Source organism: Bos indicus, chromosome 1, assembly GCF_029378745.1.
Source record: "Bos indicus isolate NIAB-ARS_2022 breed Sahiwal x Tharparkar chromosome 1, NIAB-ARS_B.indTharparkar_mat_pri_1.0, whole genome shotgun sequence".
NCBI classification, from domain to species: domain Eukaryota; kingdom Metazoa; phylum Chordata; class Mammalia; order Artiodactyla; family Bovidae; genus Bos; species Bos indicus.
In genome coordinates this window covers 70,370,555-70,391,593 of record NC_091760.1, presented here as the reverse complement: position 1 = coordinate 70,391,593, position 21,039 = coordinate 70,370,555, and the positions used below count along the sequence as shown (strand labels likewise).

General features: G+C 35.8%; 1 protein-coding gene across 10 annotated transcripts in view; it reads left to right on the top strand.

Moving 5' to 3' along the window:
• Positions 1 to 21,039, top strand: part of ZNF148 (zinc finger protein 148) — a 146,596-nt gene that overhangs the window by 54,859 nt on the left and 70,698 nt on the right. For 6 of the 10 annotated variants that reach the window (XM_070788766.1, XM_070788785.1, XM_070788775.1 and 3 more), the window contains one exon: positions 6,357 to 6,705. The exons of 1 other annotated variant lie outside the window; for it this stretch is intronic. In XM_070788766.1, the coding sequence (XP_070644867.1) occupies positions 6,373 to 6,705 (333 nt within the window). In that variant the 5' untranslated portion in view covers positions 6,357 to 6,372. Of the gene's footprint in view, positions 1 to 1,347; positions 1,447 to 4,209; positions 4,260 to 6,356; positions 6,706 to 21,039 lie in introns of all 10 variants that reach the window. 3 more of the 10 variants (XM_070788772.1, XM_070788769.1, XM_070788773.1) reach the window with 3 other exon arrangements.

Below are 21,039 nucleotides of genomic sequence, written 5' to 3'. Positions count from 1 at the left end.
AGCCCTTTTTTTTCTTGATATAGGTGTATCTTTGGCATAGCTCCTACATTTATCAGCCATATTCAGGATTGTTTTTAAAATTTCCGAGTGAAAATGGGAAAGTAAAGGAAAGAGAGAGATTTTCCTAAAATAACTTGGTAAAGGTTTGAAGAAAGAGTGGAAGGATTTAGAGGGTGTGTAATTCCATGAAAAAAGAATGAAGGAGAAATGCACTGAGGCAGAAGTAGAAAATAGGAATTGTGGAAAGTGTCCATCCCTGATCAAGGAAAAAAGGGATTCTGTGCCACATAGAATTTTCCCATGGTAGCCATGAGATGGGAGTAGCCAACTATGGGGGGTTGGATTGCTTTATCGAGCCAAGCAGTGGTGACAGGGTGGCCTCAGTGGGTGGGTGAGAAGAGAATGAGTTGAGTGAGCTCTTAGTGTCCAGGGCCTTTTCAAGACAGGAGGTAGTATGGTATGGTAAAATGTGCATTAAACCAAGGAAGTTTGTCTTCAAATCCCAGTTTACCTCCTAGCTATGTAACTTTGGGTGAGCTCCAGTTTCTGCATCTGTTAAATGGGCATATACTGTTAGTGTCTTGAGTGTTAAACTGTAAACATTAAGTGAAGTAACACACCAGTGTGCCCAGCATATTGTCTTATAGTAGATCCTCAGCACATGTTAGTTTTCTTTCTTCTCCAGGTTATGCTAATCTCTGAATTTTGTAATATAGCCTCAAACCTATTAATAAATTTGGAGAGACATTTTCTTCATTCATTGCATAGAATTCCCATAAAAAACCTCAGTAAGCATTTTAAGTGCCTTGTATAATTGATTAAAAATGAGTAATAAGGCCCAACTTACTCATATATTATGCCTCTGTTAACTTTGTCCTCTGAAAACAAGCCCAGACTGAGAAAATACTTGTCTCAAATGCTTATATTAAAGCCTATGTGTTTGACTCCTTATTAAAAGCCCTAACTCAAAGCTTATTTACTCTATTTCAACTTATACAAATCTATTAATATAAAGTTTAGTTTCTATTTGGTTGCACACAGTTGATTAGAAAGAAGCATTAAATTAGAAGGTGACAAGAAGGGTCAACTGTCTGGAAGGGTCTCCAGTTCTGGAAGACTGGAGAAAGTGATGGCTTACAATTTATATTCTCTTTTTAAGTACTGCACTGCTGTTAGGCTTACGTGTATAGGATTACTTAATTGGCTGTAACTTGGATTAATTTTATACGACTGAACCAAACATTTTTCAATACTGAAGGATAGTGAGGGTGTGTGTGGGTGTGTGAATGGAGCAGAAAGCTGAATTGTGATCCCTTCAGTATCCCTGTTATTATGTATACCTTCTAGCTTCTCTGGCAGAGGGATGGAGATGGAAGGATTAAACTTGGAAGGAGGAAAAGAATGCAGCATTTGAAGTAATCTGTTGGAGGGAGAAATTGGCCCGAGGTAGGCCCCTTCCTTCCTTCTGTCTTCCTAAGTTCTGGTTTTTAGTAATCTGTGTTCTGGCTAACTCCAGAAGGAGTGCCATTTCACCTTTAGCTGAGTTATTTCTAGAACATCATTGTCCATCCTGTCTTGGATCTTAATAGCTCTGCGATATTATATTCTTTGTCAGCTACCCAAACTTCCTTCACATGCAAAATAATGGATCGGTATAAGGAGCTCAGGGTGGCTTAGAGCTTATTCCTCCATCTAGTCATTCTTTCCCCCTGTTTGACAGAGGCTCCTGGGGATGTAGATTAGTTATTTATTTTTTCCTTCCAGAGCAGCCTTTCATGTAAGAGACATGACTTAAGCATTTTTTCTTTCTCTCTGATGTGTAATATTCCATTAATTATATAGACATGTGGGTCAAAAAATAGTTGGCTTTTTGAAGATTTAGCAGAAAGAGACACTTAAATATTCACATCTTAGTGTGGATTGATAACATCAGTTTCATTTCTTTGTACTTGACTGAATCTTCCTGAAAATAACTGAAATTAGAGGGAAAGTAACCTGTGTTAACTTTTGAGCATGCATGGAATCTTTTGCCAGGGTTTGGGTTTTTGAATGTGTAGTGAAGTGAAGCACATGGGAGCTTTGACTGAGGTCACATAGGAGGTGTAAGGGAGAAATTTAAGGTTGGTGAGAGCTTCAAGGACAGTTAAAAACGTACTTTTCCTGATCATTTTTCTTAGGGTAACTTTGTCCTTTTCCCTTTTACCATGGGGCTTCCCTGGTGGCTCAGATGGTAAAGTGTTCACCGGCAATGAGGGAGACCCGGGTTCTATCCCTGGGTTGGGAAGATCCCTTGGAGAAGGAAACGGCAACTCACTCCAATATTCTTGCCTGGAGAATCCCATGGACAGAGGACCCTGATAGGCTACAGTCCATGGGGTTGCAAAGAGTCAGACAGGACTGAGCGACTTCACTTTCATTTCAGTTTAATGAAATTAACTTTGTTTGAGAGCCTTGTTTATTTCCTGTCCAGCTTTCTCTGCCCCAACACTGGTTAAGATAATGTGATACAAGTATGGCTCACTTATTTGTCTGTATGTCTTCTCCTTGATTTTTTTCCCCCCATGTATCTTGGAGAACTTTTTACCCAGCACATATGGCTGTCTCATTTATTTTAATGGCTAATGTGTATTCCATTGTGTGGCTGAATCATAGTTAAAACAAGTTTTCCATTAAGAGGATGCTTAGGCCGTTTCCAGTCTTTTTCCACTAAAAGGTCACATCCTTGTACATAAATCTTTGGTTAATTTTTGTGACTAAGCACATAATATAGGATTATATATACTCCTAGCAATGAGATTGTTGTGTCAGTGGTCAGCAGTTTTCATTTTGATAGATATTTCCAAAGCTGACTTTAAAACTGTCAGAGCAGTGTTCCTTGATATTGAAGTCTGTGTTGATATCTTAATATTTTCTGGTATTTCAGGGAAATTGTCTCAGAAACAGTTTCTAGGCCAGCCAGTAACTTGAAATATATAGGTTAATTTGGGGTTAGAGGAATAAGAAACCAAATGTGAAAAAGGAAGATCGATTCCTTTTTCTGTCTATATGGACTGTTTTCAAGAAAATTTTCATAGAGGTCAAGTTTGCCCTTTATTTACAGTGTTTCCACTTCCCATTCCATTTACTACTTCCTTATTGAGTTGTGGAATCTTCCTGTTTCAGATGCCTCATTCTGGCACTTTTTTTTTTTTTTTTTTTTTGCATACTTAACCTTTCTTCCCCCAGATATTCTCTACCTCCAAAGTATTTTGACTTCCTCAATACCTACTGTTCCAGCCTGATGTTAGGGATAAGATTAGTTTTTTAAAAATTAAATTTTTATGTTTGTTTTACTAGGTTTAGTATATGTTAACACACTATTATAGGAGTATAGTTATAAGCATTATGCATATATTAGGATAGGGCTTCCCTCATAGCTCAGTTGGTGAAAGAATCTGCCTGCAATGCAGGATACCTGGGTTTGATTCCTGGGTTGGGAACATCCCTTGGAAATGGGATGGAAATGGAAGGAAATGGCAGGCCACTCCAGTATTCTTGCCTGGAGAATCCCATGGACAGAGAAGCCTGGTGGGGGGTTGCAAGAGTCAGACACGACTTAGCAACTAAACCACCACCACCGTATATTAGGATATACTAAATTTTTTTAAATTGATGAGGTACATTATAAAAAACATTGGAGATGAGGACCACTGCTTTAAGGAAATGTAGACCTTGCAGTGGGTTAGTAAGTCAGCTTTAACTTTTGGTAATCTTAAAAAAAAAAAACAGTCTGTCCTAGGTTAGTTTGTCTAATGTCTTTTATTAATGTCTGCTTTTAATGATTACTTCTTTTTACTTCTCCCATATTCTTTAAAAGCTCCCAGGGTGTGTGTGTGTGTGTGTGTTTAATAATGATGTATGTGGCAATAGCAGATGTCAGAGCAGTAAAGGGTGGCTTTGTGTATATATTGGTCCCTTTTGAGTCCTTTAGGAAAACAGTAAATAGATTAGAAGTATATAATTGATTTGGTAAGGATTTCCAAAGAAATAAGCAAATTTTAACCCTAGGAGACTTAAGTTTATTAGTTGTAGGATAGTTTATTCTCTAAGACATGTAATAAATAGAATATTTGAAGAGAATAGTTATTTGGTGATGTATTTTAAATATTTGTCATTTAGACTACTAAAATATTTCAAAAAGGGAAATTAAATTCTTGTTCCTTTGTCCAGTATGTCTTCTGGATTTATGATACTACCTGGTTCCAGGGAAGACACAGCAAGTATGAATTACATTTTTCTTTTGTTTATGTTACTGTTTATGTGAGCTGTTTATAAGCTGTTGTATTTTTGTTGAGTTGCTAAGTCGTATCTGACTCTTTTGCAACCCCATGGACTCTAGCCCACCTGGCTCCTCTGTTCATGGGATTTCCCAGGCAAGAATTTTGGAGTGGGCTGCTATTTCCCTCTCCAGAGGATCTTCCTGACCCAGGGATTGAACCCGAGTCTCCTGCTTGGCAAACAGATTCTTTACCACTGAGCCACCTGGAAAACCCCATTTTTTGAGCTGTACATTTAAATAAAGTTTTCTTCTTAGACGATGTTAGTAAATGAAAGATTACTTTAGATTTCAGTAGTGTATTTAAATTTAACATTTGAAAGCTGCGATTAAAGTAGTAACCATTATTACCTCATTGATTTATACTTAATACAGTCCTTTCATGTTGGGTGAGTGTGTGTGTTTATTTTATACAGCCTGGTAAAAAACAAGCCATACCAGTGCCTTGACAGGCTTTAAGGTAAAATGTCTTTGGATTTCAAGATTATTATGCTAGTTCCTCAAGTAACACAAGGGAGTATGAATCTATAGCAACCAAAGTTAGAAGAGCAGGCTTAATATTGCCTATTTTTCCTATAATAATGGGGAAAAAAGATAATGTAATTATTTAGTAGGGTCTAATTCTTATGACCTCTTAAATTTAATCATGCGCAACTATTTAAGAGTATATTAGTAATGAAAATACTTTTTCCATTTTAACAAATTTAAAGCATTTAAAAGAAATAAAATTACTTTATAGAAAGTTCAAATTAGAGAGAAATACAAGTATGAAAAAAATTAGTAATTTCACTACCCAGTGGTAATATTAATGTTAGCATTTTCAGTAAAGCTGTATACATTCAGACACATATTTACATACACATTTCCTTTAATATATTGGGCTGTTTGCCAAAATTTTAAAATATTTTTCAAGAATATTTTTTGACTGTATTTTTTTAATAATTTAAACAGACTTAACTTTTTATTGAAGTATAATAACTGACAGAAATGTGTGCATATCACAGATACACATCTTAAAATTTTACAAAGTGGGCACACCTGTATAGCCAGCATTCCACTCAAGAAAAAATGTCTGCTCCCAGATAGCCCACTTTTCCTACCTCCTATCAACAGTCTCCTCACACAAGCATAGCCATTTTTCCGATTCTATTTTTAAGAAAAACTTTGAGATATAATTTATATAAAATAAAATTTGCCCATTCTAAGAGTACAATTCAATAATTTTTAGTAAATTTATTGAGTGGGGCAACCGTTACTTTAGTTTTAAAATGTACATATTGATATAATTTAACCCAGTTTCTTTTTGTTGAATACTTAGTGTAATTCCAGTTTTTCAGTATTAAAGTACTGCCATAGTGATTTTTCATGCATATCTTTATATGCATTTCTGATTTCATCAGGGTAGTTTCCTAAAAGTATTATTTATCACCAGTTCAAAGAACATATGCATTTTTCTGGGTTTTGATACAGTGTACCAAATTACCTTTGGAAAGAGTTGAACTAAAGTACTCCCACTGTCAGTAGATTTTTTTCCCTGTGAGCTCAACCTTGGATGTATTTTTTAAGAGTTGTTATCAATTTGGGGGATAAAATATGGTTTTAATGTTCATTTCTTTGATACTGCTGTGACTACTATTTTATATATTTAGTGACTGTTTCTAATTTTTCTTTATGATTTACCTGATAGTATTCTCTCAGTTTATTTCTTAATGTTATTTCTTATTTTAATTTTAAGATGTTTTAATATATTAAAGGATATGGAGCCATCTGGTGTTAAAAATACTTTCTCCCAGTTTGCTTTATTTCATGCTCATTTTTCATAATGAAATAGATTAGTGCCTTAATGTCAGAAATAAAGATTTGTGTTTCCTACCGGCTTTTGGAAATTTACTGGTAATTTTTAAATTGGAGGCAATATTGAATTATGTGAATAAAACTTTTATTGAAGTATGGATACATTTCATAATTTGAAATTTAAAAAATTCAAGTAGACATATAAAACTAATTTATTATGCTTTGTTGCCAAACTTGGTCTTTCTAGGCAGTTATACTTAAGCATGAACATTGACGACAAACTGGAAGGATTATTTCTTAAATGTGGCGGCATAGACGAAATGCAGTCTTCCAGGGCAATGGTTGTAATGGGTGGAGTGTCTGGCCAGTCTACCGTGTCTGGGGAACTGCAGGAATCGGTGCTTCAAGATCGGAGTATGCCTCACCAGGAGATCCTTGCTGCAGATGAAGTGTTACAAGAAAGTGAAATGAGACAACAGGATATGATATCACATGATGAACTCATGGTCCATGAGGAGACAGTGAAAAATGATGAAGAGCAGATGGAAACACATGAAAGACTTCCTCAAGGACTACAGTATGCACTTAATGTCCCTGTAAGTAATTCCTTTATAAGATATTAAACTTAGTTAGAAACATAATTAGTTTTCTGTTAAGTGATACAGTCATTGAAGAAATTTCATAAAATGTTTAAAATCTGAATATAAATAGTTCAAATGTGTGTTCTAAAATAAATATACCAAATATTGATAAAAATCATGATAAGGCAAAATTAAGTTTTTGTATTATGTACATTTTAGAAACATATTTTCTGGATAACATTTGTCAGGATTACTGTGTGTTAAATTTTAAGTGCTTAATTTTGAAGGATACTTTGTTTTAACTTTCGGATTTCTCCTTAAAGAATAGAAGGATTGGAAGAAAAAAAAAGTATAAGGATTGAATCTGGAGCATAGCTAGAAAAAAATCATGTACTTGAGAATTTTTCCTTCAAATTTTGTAACTGTTGGCAATTCCTGCCTTCTTTTATTTTTTCATTATCTTTAAAAAGTATTTCACCCTTTCAGTCTTTCCTGTTTAACCTTGATGTCACAGGTCATCACCTAAGATACTCTTTTGTAGATACCTGTTAATTTTTTTTCAATTCAAAGGAGCATTTATTGAGCCCACATTAAATGGGACATGCTTACGATATTATGAGATGCCCTTCTTCTGTGTATAGTTTCTGCTTATCCCCAAGTGGATACATGCTATGTTTCACAGTCTTTGTAGTTATTCAAGCTTCTGTAATGGAATGGTAGGCTTGTTCAGAGAGTCACAATCTTTTTAGAAAGTTGTACATTTTCTGGGAAAAAAAAAAACAACAACAGTAACAAACAAAAACAGTGAGCTGGACTTGTTGCTTCCCCTGAAGGTTCAGGGCTCATTTGGTGCTTCAGTCACAGGCTCTTTGGAACAACCAGCAATGACCTCTTTATAATCTTCACTCCAAAATTATCTTTGTGAAGTGAATTGTAATCAGCTCTGGCCTCAGTGATTTCTTTCTCAGTACTGAGCGTATTTAATTCCACATCAGTAAGCAACGCAAAAGTCTGTGTGTTCTTTAAGTACAAGTCAGTGATAGTTTCTGTATTTTGGTCACTGATCAAGTCTAGTAGTTCAGTGGTTGACTGACTGTAGGTCAGTAGTGAATTTTGGGAGTAGTGTGGGATAAGTCACAGCCAGGGCAAACCAGGCAGAGGAGCAGGGCCTTCCTGAGCATGGTGCTGATGCAGGCGGGGAGTCTGAGAAGCTGAGTGGTTTTTTTTGCCTTCTTGTGTCTTTATTTTTACCTGATGATCAGCAAAACTACTACTGTCATAAAATCTTCTATTCTTTATGTGATATTAAACCTCATCCTTTCAGTACTTCTGATATACTGTGCTTTTTCTTTTGCTTTAGGACCTTCATGTATCCTACTTGTAATATTCCCCTTAATCATAACCCCTCTCTGTTTTTTAAACTGATTAGTGCTTCATCATCATCAGCCTGCCACTTCTGTCCAGTCTAGGTTTACTCCCTGAAGTAGGGACTTGTTCAGTTTGTCTGTAATAGATAGTAGGCTCTTTGAGAGCATGAATTTTGTCTTATTTTTCATTATGGCCCATGTGTTAGCACATGATGTGAATGAGTGGATAACTACTTACAGTTGTGTTCTAATACATGTGCTCACCAACTTTTACCTAGTCTATTGCAGTAGCCTTTTCCTTTTTCTACCTGTTGATGGTGATGAATTACATTAATTAATTTTTTAATGCTGAATCAGCCTTGCATACCTGGAAGAAATCCCACTTTGTTGTGGTGTATAGTATTTTTATACATTTTTTAAATTCACTTTACTAGTACCTGTTGAGGATTGATAGATTGGTCTAGTTTTCTTTTCTTGCAGTATCTTTGTTTTGATGTTAGAGTAACCCTGGTTTCATAGAATGAGTTAGGAATATTCACTCTGCTTCGGTCTTCTGGGAGAGATTGTAGAGAGTTGGTACAGTTTCTTCCTTGAGTGTTTGATGGAATTCACCAGTGAATCTGTAGGGCCTGGTACTTTGCTTTTTGGAAGGTTAGTAATTCAGTTTCTTTAATAGCTATAGATTCAGATTGTATGTTTCTTCTTATGTGAGTTTTGACAGATTGTATCTTCTGAGGAATTGGTTCAGTTCATCTAGGTTATCAAATTTGTGGGCATAGAGTTGTTCATAGTATTCTTTTATTATCCTTTTAGTGTCCATGAGGTCTGTAATGATGTTCCCACCTTAATTTCTGGTATCAGTAATTTATGTCTTTTTGTCTTAGCCCGACAAGAGGCTCGCTGCCTTTTTTTTTAAGTATGTCAACAGTTGCTTATTTATTTATTTTTGGTTGCACTGGGTCTTCCTTGCTGTGTGCGGGCTTTCTCTAGTTGCAGTGAGTAGAGGCTGCTCTTTGTCTTAACAGTTTTTAAGCATATAGTATTACATCCAGTGTCAGCGTACAGTTAATTGCACTCTCGTTGTACAGTAGATCTCTAGAACTGTTTTGTCTTGCAAAGCTGAATTTCTATACCCACTTAACACCAGTTCTCCATTGTTACCTCCCCCTAGTAAAAGCTTACTAATTTTTAGAGAATTAGCTTTTGATTTTTTTCTGTTGTTTTCCAGTTTTCAATTTCATTGATTTCTCCTCTAATTTTTTTGGTATCTTTTCTTATATTATTTTGGATTTAATTTGCCACCCATGGTTTTTGGGCTTCTCAGGTGGCACTAGTGGTACAGAACCTACCTGCCAATGCAGGAGACACAAGTTCAGTCCCTGTGTTGGAAAGATTCCCTGGCGGAGGGCATGGCCACCCACTCCAGTATTCTTGTCTGGAGAATCCACGGACAGAAGAGCCTGGTGGGCTGCAGTCCATGGGGTTGCAGAAGAGTTGGACACGATTTTGCTACTGAACACACACACACATACAGCGTTCAGTAATACAAATTTCTCTCTAAGCGCTGCATTCACAGTGTTCCACAACTTTTGATAAGTTGTATTTTTATTTTCATTTGGTTCATTTTATCTTTTTTTTCTGAGATACGTTCTTTGATTCATGTGTTATTTGAAAGTGTGTTACTTAATCTTCCAAGTTTTGGGGATTTTTTCAGCTATTTTTTTGTTACTGATCTATAGTTTTAATTCATTTATGGTCTGAGAATGTATATTGTATGATTGTTTATTCTTTTACATTTATGAAGTTGTGTGTTTTGTGTGCCCTAAATGTTTGCCTTGGCAAATGCATGTGAGATTGAAAAGAATAAAATAGTCTGTTGATGGTAATAGCTTTCTTCTTGGACTGATTGTAACCTGAGCCATACCTGTCTGTTTTTCAGATGATTTCTATAATGATCTTTTCAAAATGAGATTTATACTTATCATTTTCCTCCCAGAAAATTTTCAGAGGTTTCTTTTTGCTAAAAAGCTGAAATGCACTCTTTTGCTTGGGCTAAAAGAGCCTTTGAATCAGGTCTCTTCTCATCTTATCCAGCCCCTGCAAGCCCTACTGCCCACTTCATAGTTTAAGTACATTGAAATTAGATTAGTTGCCCAGGTCCAGTATGATTTTTTCTCTTCTGTACATGTTGGATATACCTGTAATATTCTTTGTTTGGCAGTCTACTGTTTTTCACTTCTCAAAACTTTTCCTTTGTGTAATTTTTCATTATAATAACTAACTTTTCATTTCTTTGCTTGTGAGACCATGAGGTCTCTTTTCTGAAACTTGTATTTTAACTTTATGTTCTCAGTAACTGGGCTGTGGTAGGCAGTCATATATTTTTTGAGTGAAAGAAATCTTTTTTAATTGAGAAAAAGTTTGAAGTGAAATGTAGATCCTAAGTTACAATTCAGAATTTTGACAGCTGCATAAACTTGTATGTAACCCATAACGCATCAAGATATAGAATATTTTTATCATCCTGGAAAGCTGGAAAGTCTGTTTTCTTCTTGGTCAGTCCACTCCACAACAATTGTTCTGATTCCCCTCCCCGTACCCCACCCTCCCCATCATAGATTAATGTTGTCTCTTGAGAAGTTTGGGCTTCCCTGTTGCCTCAGACGGTAAAGAATCTGCCTGCAGTGTGGGAGACATGGGTTCAGTCCCTGGGCTGAAAAGATTCCCTGGAGAAGGGAATAGATGTCCACTCCAGTATTCTTTCCTGGAGAATCCTGTGGACAGAGGAGCCTGGTGGGCTACCGTACATGGGGTTGCAAAGAGTCAGACACAGTTCTAATGTGAGAACTCTGTATGAATGGAATCATGTGTAACGCTTCTCTCCAGCTTCTTTTGCTCAGCATAGTGTTTCTGTAGTTTTCCATGTTGGTTTAGTGTTATCAGTAAGTAGTTCATTCTTTTCATTATTGATTAACATTCTGTTATACTATCCTAAAATTTTATTTCCCTCTTTATGGTTATTTATTACCTCTAGTTTTCAACCTTTATGAATAAAGTCACTGTGAATGTTGTTAAAAAAGTCTTTTTTAATTTCTTCTGGGTACATTTTTATAGAAGTTAAGCTATTTCTCTTCTGTTTTCATTTTGTTTAATCTAGTTTCTATCTTTGCATCAGTATTACTCTTGATTGGTATATTTTCTATACAAAATCCTGAAATCAGGTAGTGTAGGTCTTCCAGTTTTGTTATTCTTTGGCAGATTACTGTGACTGTTCTAGTTTGTTTGCATTTTCATGTAAAATGCAGGATCAGCCTTTCAGTTTCTGTAAAATGAACTATCTGGGTTTTAGTTGGGATTGCATTGATTGTATATATTGACTTGATAAAAACCAGCAACTAAAAAGTAGAGGCTTCCAGTCCATGAACATGATGTATTGTTACGTTTATTTTGCTTTTCTCTAACTTCTCTTGGCATAGTTTTTATCAGAGTTTCTGGACATATTTATTTGGTTAAGTTTATCCTTAAGTATTCCATGTTTAAGATGTTATTGTAAATGGTGTTTAAAAAAAAAATTTCAGTGTCTAATTGTTCGTGACTAGTACATAGGAATGCAGTTGATTCTTTTTATGTTGACCATGTATCCTGTGATCTTGTTATATGTACCTGTTCTAGTAAGGTTCCTTCTGTTTTTTTCAGGGTCCCTATTGTCCATACATTTTAAATCTTCCTTTCCAATTTATATGTTTTTTACTTTTTTCTTCCTTATTGTATGGACTAGGCTTCCAGAACAGTGTTGAATAAAAGTGGTAAGAGTCAATATTTTTGCTTTTTTCCTGATCTTTAGGGGACTGTATTGAGTTTTTCACCATTAATAATTGTTTTAGCTATAAATTTTTCATAGGTTATGTTTATTTATGAGGTGGAAGATGTTTTCTTTGTAGTTTGCTGAGATTTCTTTTAAAGTTGTGAATGGATGTATAACTTCATTGATATTTTTTCTGCATCTATTAGATGATCATATGATTTTCCTTCCTTTTCTTAAAGTGAACTTACTGATTTTCAAATGTTAAGCCAATCCTGCATTCCTGGGATAAATTGTACTTGGTCATGATACATTGTCCTTTTTATATGTTCTTGGATTCAGTTTACTGATTTTTTTTAAAAAGAATGTTTATGTATATGTTTATGAGGCATATTGTTTTCTTGCAGTCTTGTTTTAGGCATATTGGCCTCATAAAAAATAGTTCCTTCTCTATTTTCTGAAAGTTTATAGAAAATTTGTGTTATTTCTATCATAATAATATATATTTAGTGGACTTTACCAATAACTTAATCTAGGGTTGAGTTTCCTTTGTGAGAAAGTTTTTACTTCCATATTTAACTTTTAAAACATAAAAAACTAATCAGATTTAAATTTTTCTTGATTTAGTTTTGACAAATTATATTTTTCATTAAAAAAATTTTTTTTTAATTGAAGGATAATTGCTTTACAGAATTTTGTGGTTTTCTGTCGTACATCAACAAGAATCAGCCATAGTAGGTACACCCATGTCCCCTCCCTCCTGGACCTTCCTCCCATCTCCCTCCCCACCCCACCCTTCAGCCTTTCACAGAGCCCCTGTTTGAGTTCCCTGAGTCATACAACAAATTCCCATTGGGTGTCTGTTGTACATATGGCATTGTAGATTTCTGTGTTGCTCTCTCCATACAGCTCCCCTTCTCCCTCCTCTCCTCCCACTGTGTCCTCAGGTTTGTTCTCTATGTCTGTTTCTCCATTGCTCCCCTGAAAATAAATTCATCAGTGTCCTCTCTTTAGATTCCATATATATGTGTCAGTACACGATATTTATACTTCTCTTTCTGACTTTCACTCTGTATAATAGGCTCTAGTTTTATCCACATCATTAGAACAGATTCAGATGTGTTCTTTTTCATAGCTGAGTAGTATTCCATTGTATGTATGTACCACAGCTTCTTTATCCATTCATCTGATGGTGGACATCTAGGTTGCTTCCATGTTCTAGCTATTGTAAATAGTGCTGCAGTGAACTTTGGGGTACATGTGTCTTTTTCAGTTTTGATTTCCTCAGGGTATGTGCCTAGGAGTTCATTTTTTGACTGAACAAAAATTTTCATAATATTTTCTCAATTCCTTTACTGTCTAAAGGACTTGTAATAATTTCTGTTTTCACCTTGATAGTGCCAGTTGTCTTTTTCTTGATTAATCTGGGTAGAAATTTGTCGGTTTTTCTGGTCTCTTCAAAGAATAAGTTTTGGTTTTAGTGCGTCATTAGTAAAGAATGCACCTACCAGTGCAGGAGATGCAGGAGACATGGTTCGATCCCTGGGAGGGAAGATTGTCTGGAGAAGGAAATTGCAGTCATGGCCAGGAAAATTCCATGGACAGAGGAGCTTGGCAGGCTACAGTTCATGGGGTTACAAAGAATCAGACAATACTGAATGCACACACACATTGTTCATTTCAACTTTCATCTTTACTCTCAAGTTATTTCTTTCCTTCTGCTTACTTTATTTTAATTTGTTCTTATTTTCTTAGCTTTTTAAAGTAGAAGGTTTGGTAGTTAGATCTTTCTTTTTGATGTAAGCATTTTAAGCTCTAAAGTTCTCAATTTCTTTTGTGATTTCTTTGTGACCCATGCTTAATTTCTGAATATTTGAAGTTTTCCAGGTATCTTTTTGTCATTGATATTTAGTCATTGTGGTCAGAGGCTATACATGTACAACTTACGTCCTTTGAAGTGTGTTGAGTCTTACAAGGTCTACTGTGTGGTTACCTGGTGAATGCTCTGTATTCACTTGAGAAGAATGTGGAGTCTGACTGTTGTCGGGAGGGTTTTTTGTAAATGTCAATTAGGTCAAGTTGGCTAGTTGTATTCTTTTTTTTTTTTTTTTAATTTATTTTTATTGGAGTATAGTTGCTTTATAATGTTGTGTTAGTTTCTATTGTATAGCAAAAATGAATCATCTATGCGTTATACATCCCCTCTTTTGGATTTCCTTCCCATTTAGGTTACCATAGAGGATCTAGTAGAGTTCCCTGTGCTATCTGGTAGGTTCTCATTAGTTATCTAATTTATACACAGAATCAGTAGTGCATATATGTCAGTTCCAGTCTCCCAGTTTCTCCCACCCATCCCCTTTCCCTCTTGGTATCCATACATTTGTTCTTTACATAACTCTTTTATATCCTTACTCATCTACTTATTCTCCAGGCATTAAAGTTTGTTTGCAGAAGGATCCAGTTAAGATTATACATTGCATTAACTGTCATGTCTCTTTAGTTTTCTTTAGTCTGGGTTAGTTCCTCTCTTTAAAAATTTTATGATCATCATACGTAAAAATTGCCATTTATTTTGTAGAATGTCATTCAGTTCAGGTTTATATGATTTTTCCTCTTAGACTTAAGTTGTTACTTTGGCAGGTGTATTGCAAAAAGTGGTTTGGGTTTGAACAGGTGGCACATGATTTTTATTTTCCCCCTTCTGATGATGGTTCACTTTGATCAGTTAATTGAGCTAGCTAGGGTCTGCCAGGTTTTGCCAGTGTAAAGTTAATCTTATCCCTCATCATACTTTGAAATTTGTTTATTTGTACCAATATTGATTTTGAAGTTTTATTCACTGGGTAAAATCTACTACTGTGATTAATGCTTAGTTGATGATTTGGCCAATCTGAGCCTCTTCAGGTTGGCTTCTGTGTTCTTTTGACCTGTCCCATCAGTCCTTGAGCACTTCCTTTAAGTCATGAGATGTTCTAGGTTTATATTGTATTTTACATGCCCATCCCTGGAATCAGACATTTTTTCTAAGGAGTCCTAGTTCATTTTAGTGGAGAATGGTATTTAGAAGCCAAGATCTGAGTGCTCAGTGTGCTGCTCATTGCTGGTGGAGTATAACTGCTCCCAGGACTGTTAGTGGATAAAGCCAGAGAGTATATATATATGTACATACTTACATACATTTATATGTATATATGTACATACATTTACATCTATAATTATCCATTTATCTATAAGTATTGAAAACCATGAGTTCACACTGATACCTCCAATTATAGTCTATTACCACGGAGTACATTTTAGTTTGCTTCCTCCCATATTTTATGAGTCCTTTCTCAGACAGTAATAAGCCTGGTTCTGTTATTCTTAATGTATTTATTTACTTAATTGATCAGATCCTCCTCCCAACCCCTGTATGTAACTATTTTCCCTTTAGCACTGTTGCCCTTCTCCTCTTCCTATGCAGGTATACTCTCTTCACCCAGCTCCTGTACTCCATGGCAGTGCAAGCCATCCCTTGTCTCCTGTGTGGATGCCTTCCTCCCCCTGCATGTGCTTTGGCAGTTGTGCTGGGCCTCAGTCACCACATGGATCCCTCCTTGTACACTGTGCTGGTCCATGCTCAGTCCTCACACCACTTACTTCTGGTACCTTGCTCAAGGCTGCTGTTCACCCACAGCATAGACCCTTCTTTATGTTGCTTGGGCTCTGACACTTTCATGCTGAACTGCCCTTGTATCTGGAGAACTTCCTCTCTCTGCTTACACTCTGATGTCTTGCTTTGGGCAGCCCTCCCATGCCAGTACCCTCTTCATTCTGTCTAGGACCTGAAACCATGTTTTGCTCCGCAGTATGGCCTTAGAGGTGAATGGTTTGTGGAGCCTAAGTAGGTAGGGAAAGTCAGGAAGGGGAAGGGATAAGATTTATCCTTTTGTTTTCTTTAAAAGAACCTTAATTTTGAAATTATATAGATTCATAGGTAGTTGCAAAAATAATACAGAGATGTTCCATGTAACCAGTCTGGCAGTTTCTCCCCAGTGATTGCATTTTATATAACTATAGTACAAAATCTCAAAATAAAGAAGTTGACATTGCTACAACATGTCCATTTTTGTATGCTTTATCCTACAAGTAGATACAGAACTAATCCTTCATACCAAAGATCTCCCTGGTGCTACCGCTCTGTAGTCACACTGCTTCTTGTTGCCCCCACCATTCCTAACCCCTGGCTATCCTACCCTACTCTGTTTTTTGTCTCTAAAACGTCATCATTTTGAGAATATTTTATTTGAGATATTGGAATCAATAGATACTGGAATCAATATATTAAGTGACCTTTTGAGATTGACTTTTTTCACTTAATGTAATGCCCTCGAGAGCCATCTGAGTTGTTATATATATAAATGCTTTGCTCTTTTTTTTTTTTTTTTTTTTAATATATAGTAGTATTCCATGGTATAGCTCAGCTGGTTAAGAATCCACTTGCAATGCAGGAGACCCTGGTTCGACTTTCTGGGTCAGGAGGATCCCTTGGAGAGGGGATAGGCTACCCACTCCAGTATCCTTGGGCTTCCCTGGTGACTCAGATGGTAAAGAATCTGCCTGTGGTGTGGGAGGCTTGGGTTCAATCCCTGGGTTGGGAAGATCCCCTGTAGGAGGGCATGGCAACCCACTCTGGTATTCTTGCCTGGAGAATCCTCATGGACTGGTGGGCTATAGTCCATGGGGTTGCAGAGTCGGACACGACTGAGTGACTAAGCACACACACACAATTCCATGGTATGGTTGTTAAGTCAGTCAGTTCAGTTGCTCAGTCATGTCTTATTCTTTGCGACCCCATGGACTGCAGCACGCCAGACATCCCTGTCCATCACCAATTCCTGGAGCTTGCTCAAACTCATGTCCATCGAGTCGGTGATGCCCTCCAACCATCTCACCCTCTGTTGTCACCTCCTCCTCCTGCCTTCAATCTTTCCCAGCATCAGGGTCTTTTCCTTCAATCTTTGCATCAGGTGGCCAAAGTTCTGGAGTTTCAGCGTCAACATCAGTCCTTCCAATGAATATTCAGTACTGATTTCCTTGAGGATTGACTGATTTGATCTCCTTGCAGTCCAAGGGACTCTCTCAAGAGTATTCTCCAACACCACAGTTCAGAAGTATCAATTCTTTGGCGCTCAGCTTGCTTTATGGTCCAACTCTCACATCCATACACGGCTACTGGAAAAACCATAGCTTTGACTAGATGGACTTTTGTAGGCAAATAAGGGACATTTTAATTGTTTCCATGTTTTGGCTATTACAGATAAAACTGCTGTGAACATTGATGTGTAGGTTTTTGGGTGAACATAGGTATACGTAGCTCTAGGATAAATACTCTGTTATCCCCTTGTCACTGGATATAATCACTTCTAACATTTTGGTATATGTACTTCAGTGCTTCTTTGATATGCATACCGAGCATAGGAACATGTTGCTTTTTATCTCTTCATTTACCAGCATATTTTGAACTTTTCTCAACTCCTTGTTCTTCTAATGCTTCTTAAATATCTGCTTGATATTCCAAATTCTGGGTAGTCCATAGTTGAGTCCTATTACTCCTAATAGATGATGATAAATCTGAGTCCATTCTGAGAATGAATCAATGGAAAGTTATCTCATACTGAATACCAAATGCCAGAATTTAGGATTTGTGTAATATTGCTTTATAGAAGAACTTAACAGAGATGAGAAATTATATCCCTTCCTTATTACTTATGCATTCCTGCTGGTAAGGCAGAGTTGTGAAGGGCAGATCTTGGGATCATGAATATACATTTTTGAATTAAAGAGAGGGTGTTGATGTAGAACAGTATGATCTAGGTTCCTCACAGTGTGAAAACTTAAGCTCCAAGGCCTTTCATCCTTTCTAGAGTGTATGCTAAAGTCTTTTTAAAAATAGATATTGAACATGTTGATTTTTTTTTCCTTTTATTTGCTAATTCACTTGGAAGTCACAGAACTTTACTTCATATTAACTTTTTAGTTAATTCAAAACAGAAACTTGAGGTTTGTGTTTCCTTAAACTGTTAATAACAGTTTAGGTTCTGTAACCTGTATAAACTCCCTATTGTTCTTTGATAGTTGCTAAGTAAAGTTCTTCATTTGTGATAACTGCTGGCTTTCAGGATTTATCATGACCGTATTACTCTAAATCAATCACCCAGCTTCAGCTATGTGGCTGTACATTTTCAACAGCAATCTGCAAGCCAACTTTCAGATGTCTGTAGTATGCTCATTAGAACTTAGTTTTCTAGCATGTTAGAAATTTGAATTAAAATGAACTAAAATTAGTATTTCAGTTCCTTAGTTGCATTAGCTACATTTCAAGTGCTCAATAGTCACATGTGGTTAATGACTTCTGTATTAGACAGCATAAAGAACATTTCCATTATTTCAGGACGTTTTGGATAGCGTTGTGTTAGAAAGCTTTTCAACTTAAAAATTAATTTCAGAAATTTGAAAAAAAAAAAAAAGTATTTGGCTTGTCCTTTTAATTCTTTTTATAGAAAAGGGATTGGAAACTTTGTGGACTATATTTTTCCAACTGATATCAGATATGTTGAAGAGTAAAAGACATGTTTATATTGACAGAAACAAATTGTTATTTGTAATGATATATGCCACATTTGTTTCCTAGAAAAGTACTGAATTGCACTTTTTTGAAAGAATTTTTTAAATAATTTATAGTCAAGTATGTCCAACTCTTTTGCGACCCCATGGACTATGGCCTACAAGCTCCTCCATCCATAGGATTTTCCAGGCAAGAATACTGGAGTGGGTTGCCATTTCCTTCTCCAGGGGATCTTCCCTACCCAAGGAAATTGCCTGGTAGCTGAGTTGGTAAAGAATCTGCCTGTAGTGCAGGAGACCCAGGTTCACTCCCTGGGTTGGGAAGATCCCATTTTATGTAAATTAGGAGCTATAAAAAAAAAAAAAATCATGCTCCAGTCATATAGTGATATAATAAAGTGTAAAGTATTTCAAGTGTTTGTGATTCCTGAAAAAAATATACTTTAGCAGTCATGAAGATTTTAGTCATGAATTTCTGTTCTGAAAGCGGTATGAATAGAATTGTAGACATCCTTTTATGCATTTTGTATTCATGATTATTTTAATGGCTTAGGAAACTCAAGACATATTTGGCCATTGCTGTAAAACCTCTCTTTTGTTTTTAGTTTTAAAAGTTGCCTTAAATCCTGTCATTAGTTTAAGAAGGATTATATAGACATTTCCCCAAATACCTTTTGCTTCAGTGAATAAAACTTTAACATGCTGTTGTTAGGAATTTGAGTACATGTTCTGGAATAAGTGTCTTTTCCTTTCCTATTTAACAAAATGAGAAGAAAAAAGTATTATTTTATTTGTGTCAGTGATTTTAAAATACTAATTTTGCCATGTATTTTGCACTCTGTTTTAGTCACAGGATTGGATTACATTTATTGGTATCAATGATCTTTCACAATCATCTTGAAAGGTGACAAATCTATTTGATTTTGTTTATTTGCTTAAATAGTCATTGGTAGGATATGTTTCTTCCTCTCTTTTTGGCTAAATCCCAACTTGTTATTTCTATTACACTGTATACTTTTCAATAAAATTATTTATTATAGCCAGTTCTTACTACTCTTTGTTTCTTTTAAAGTTCATTTGAGGGATTCAGAAGTAATTTTATGTTTATTGACTCTTGGGTCCTTGTCTTTTGAGGCATTTGTGTTGACTTTTTGTGTGTCTGCATGCTTTAAGGAGTACCCCCCCATTCAAATACTTTTCACTTCATCATACTCTTTGAATATTATTTTCAGAAATAGATTTATTAATTGAACTTGTTTTAAAGAGAATAGATGGTAGTTTATATCAGTTCCCCAAGGTTATTTTTTTAAACAAGATTTTACTCTTTTATGTGGCTCTTAGAAAGTATCCTATTTGATAGGAATCTGTTTTAGCAGAAAACATAGAATAAGTAATCTTGCTTTATAGTTTTTCCTGATGAGAGTCATATTATTGTTTATTATTATTGATTTCGACTCACCTGGTAAGTAAATGAATCAAAGTATCTCTATTAGTCGGTTGTTTTAGGGAGCTAACCTAGAATGGTCTATTTTTCAGTATTCTCCAGTGCTCTTAAAGTTGTTAGACTCAACTTTTTTTTTCCCCTTGCTGCTAAGTCGCTTCAGTCGTGTCCGACTCTGTGTGACCCCATAGACGGCAGCCCACCAGGCTCCCCCATCCCTGGGATTCTCCAGGCAAGAACACTGGAGTGGGTTGCCATTTCCTTCTCCAGTGCATGAAAGTGAAAAGTGAAAGTGAAGTCGCTCAGTCGTGCCCGACCCTCAGCGACCCCCCATGGACTGCAGCCCACCAGGCTCCTCCGTCCATGGGGTTTTCCAGGCAAGAGTACTGGAGTGGGGTGCCATTGAGTTTTCTTTCTATATTCTTTAGTAACATAGCTAGTTTCCTAACACTTTTCATATAGTTCTGTGTGATGTTTGATACCTAATTAATTGATCTGGAATTGTGAGATAGTGGTACTGAGTGAGAGTTATACTCTTTCTTAGATCAAATAGTGCCCAAATTGGAAGTCATAGACAAGGCTCTGATAGCATCCATCTAGCTAGATCAGTCTCAGAGATGTGTACTTTGACTTTTTTCATACTTGTATAATGAAGTTCATTGTAAAAAAGGACTACATAGTCATTATAAAAATTAGTATAGAGGAGAACAAAAGTAAAAGTTCCTTCTTTTCTACTCTAATTCCAAAGAGATACCTGCTAATACTGATAACCTGAAAATTTTTAATTTATAGAAAAACATTCAGAAATGTCTTTATTTCTATATGTGTTTTGTAAATATATATCTTATGAAAATATACATATATTTTATTTTATACAAATTAGATAATGTTATTTTTGTATATTTTTGAAGTCTGCATTATTCATTTAATAATATTTTGTAGAAATTTCCATGTTATTATATCTAAAGCTTGCTTTCTTATTCTAATGAATGATTAAGTGATGTGCCTTGTTTTATTTAATCACTCCCCTATTGGTGAATATTTATGTTATTGCTAGATTTGTTTGAATGAAATAATGATGAAAGGATCATGCTTGTATATATAGATACCCGTATGATACAAGCGTGTTTCTT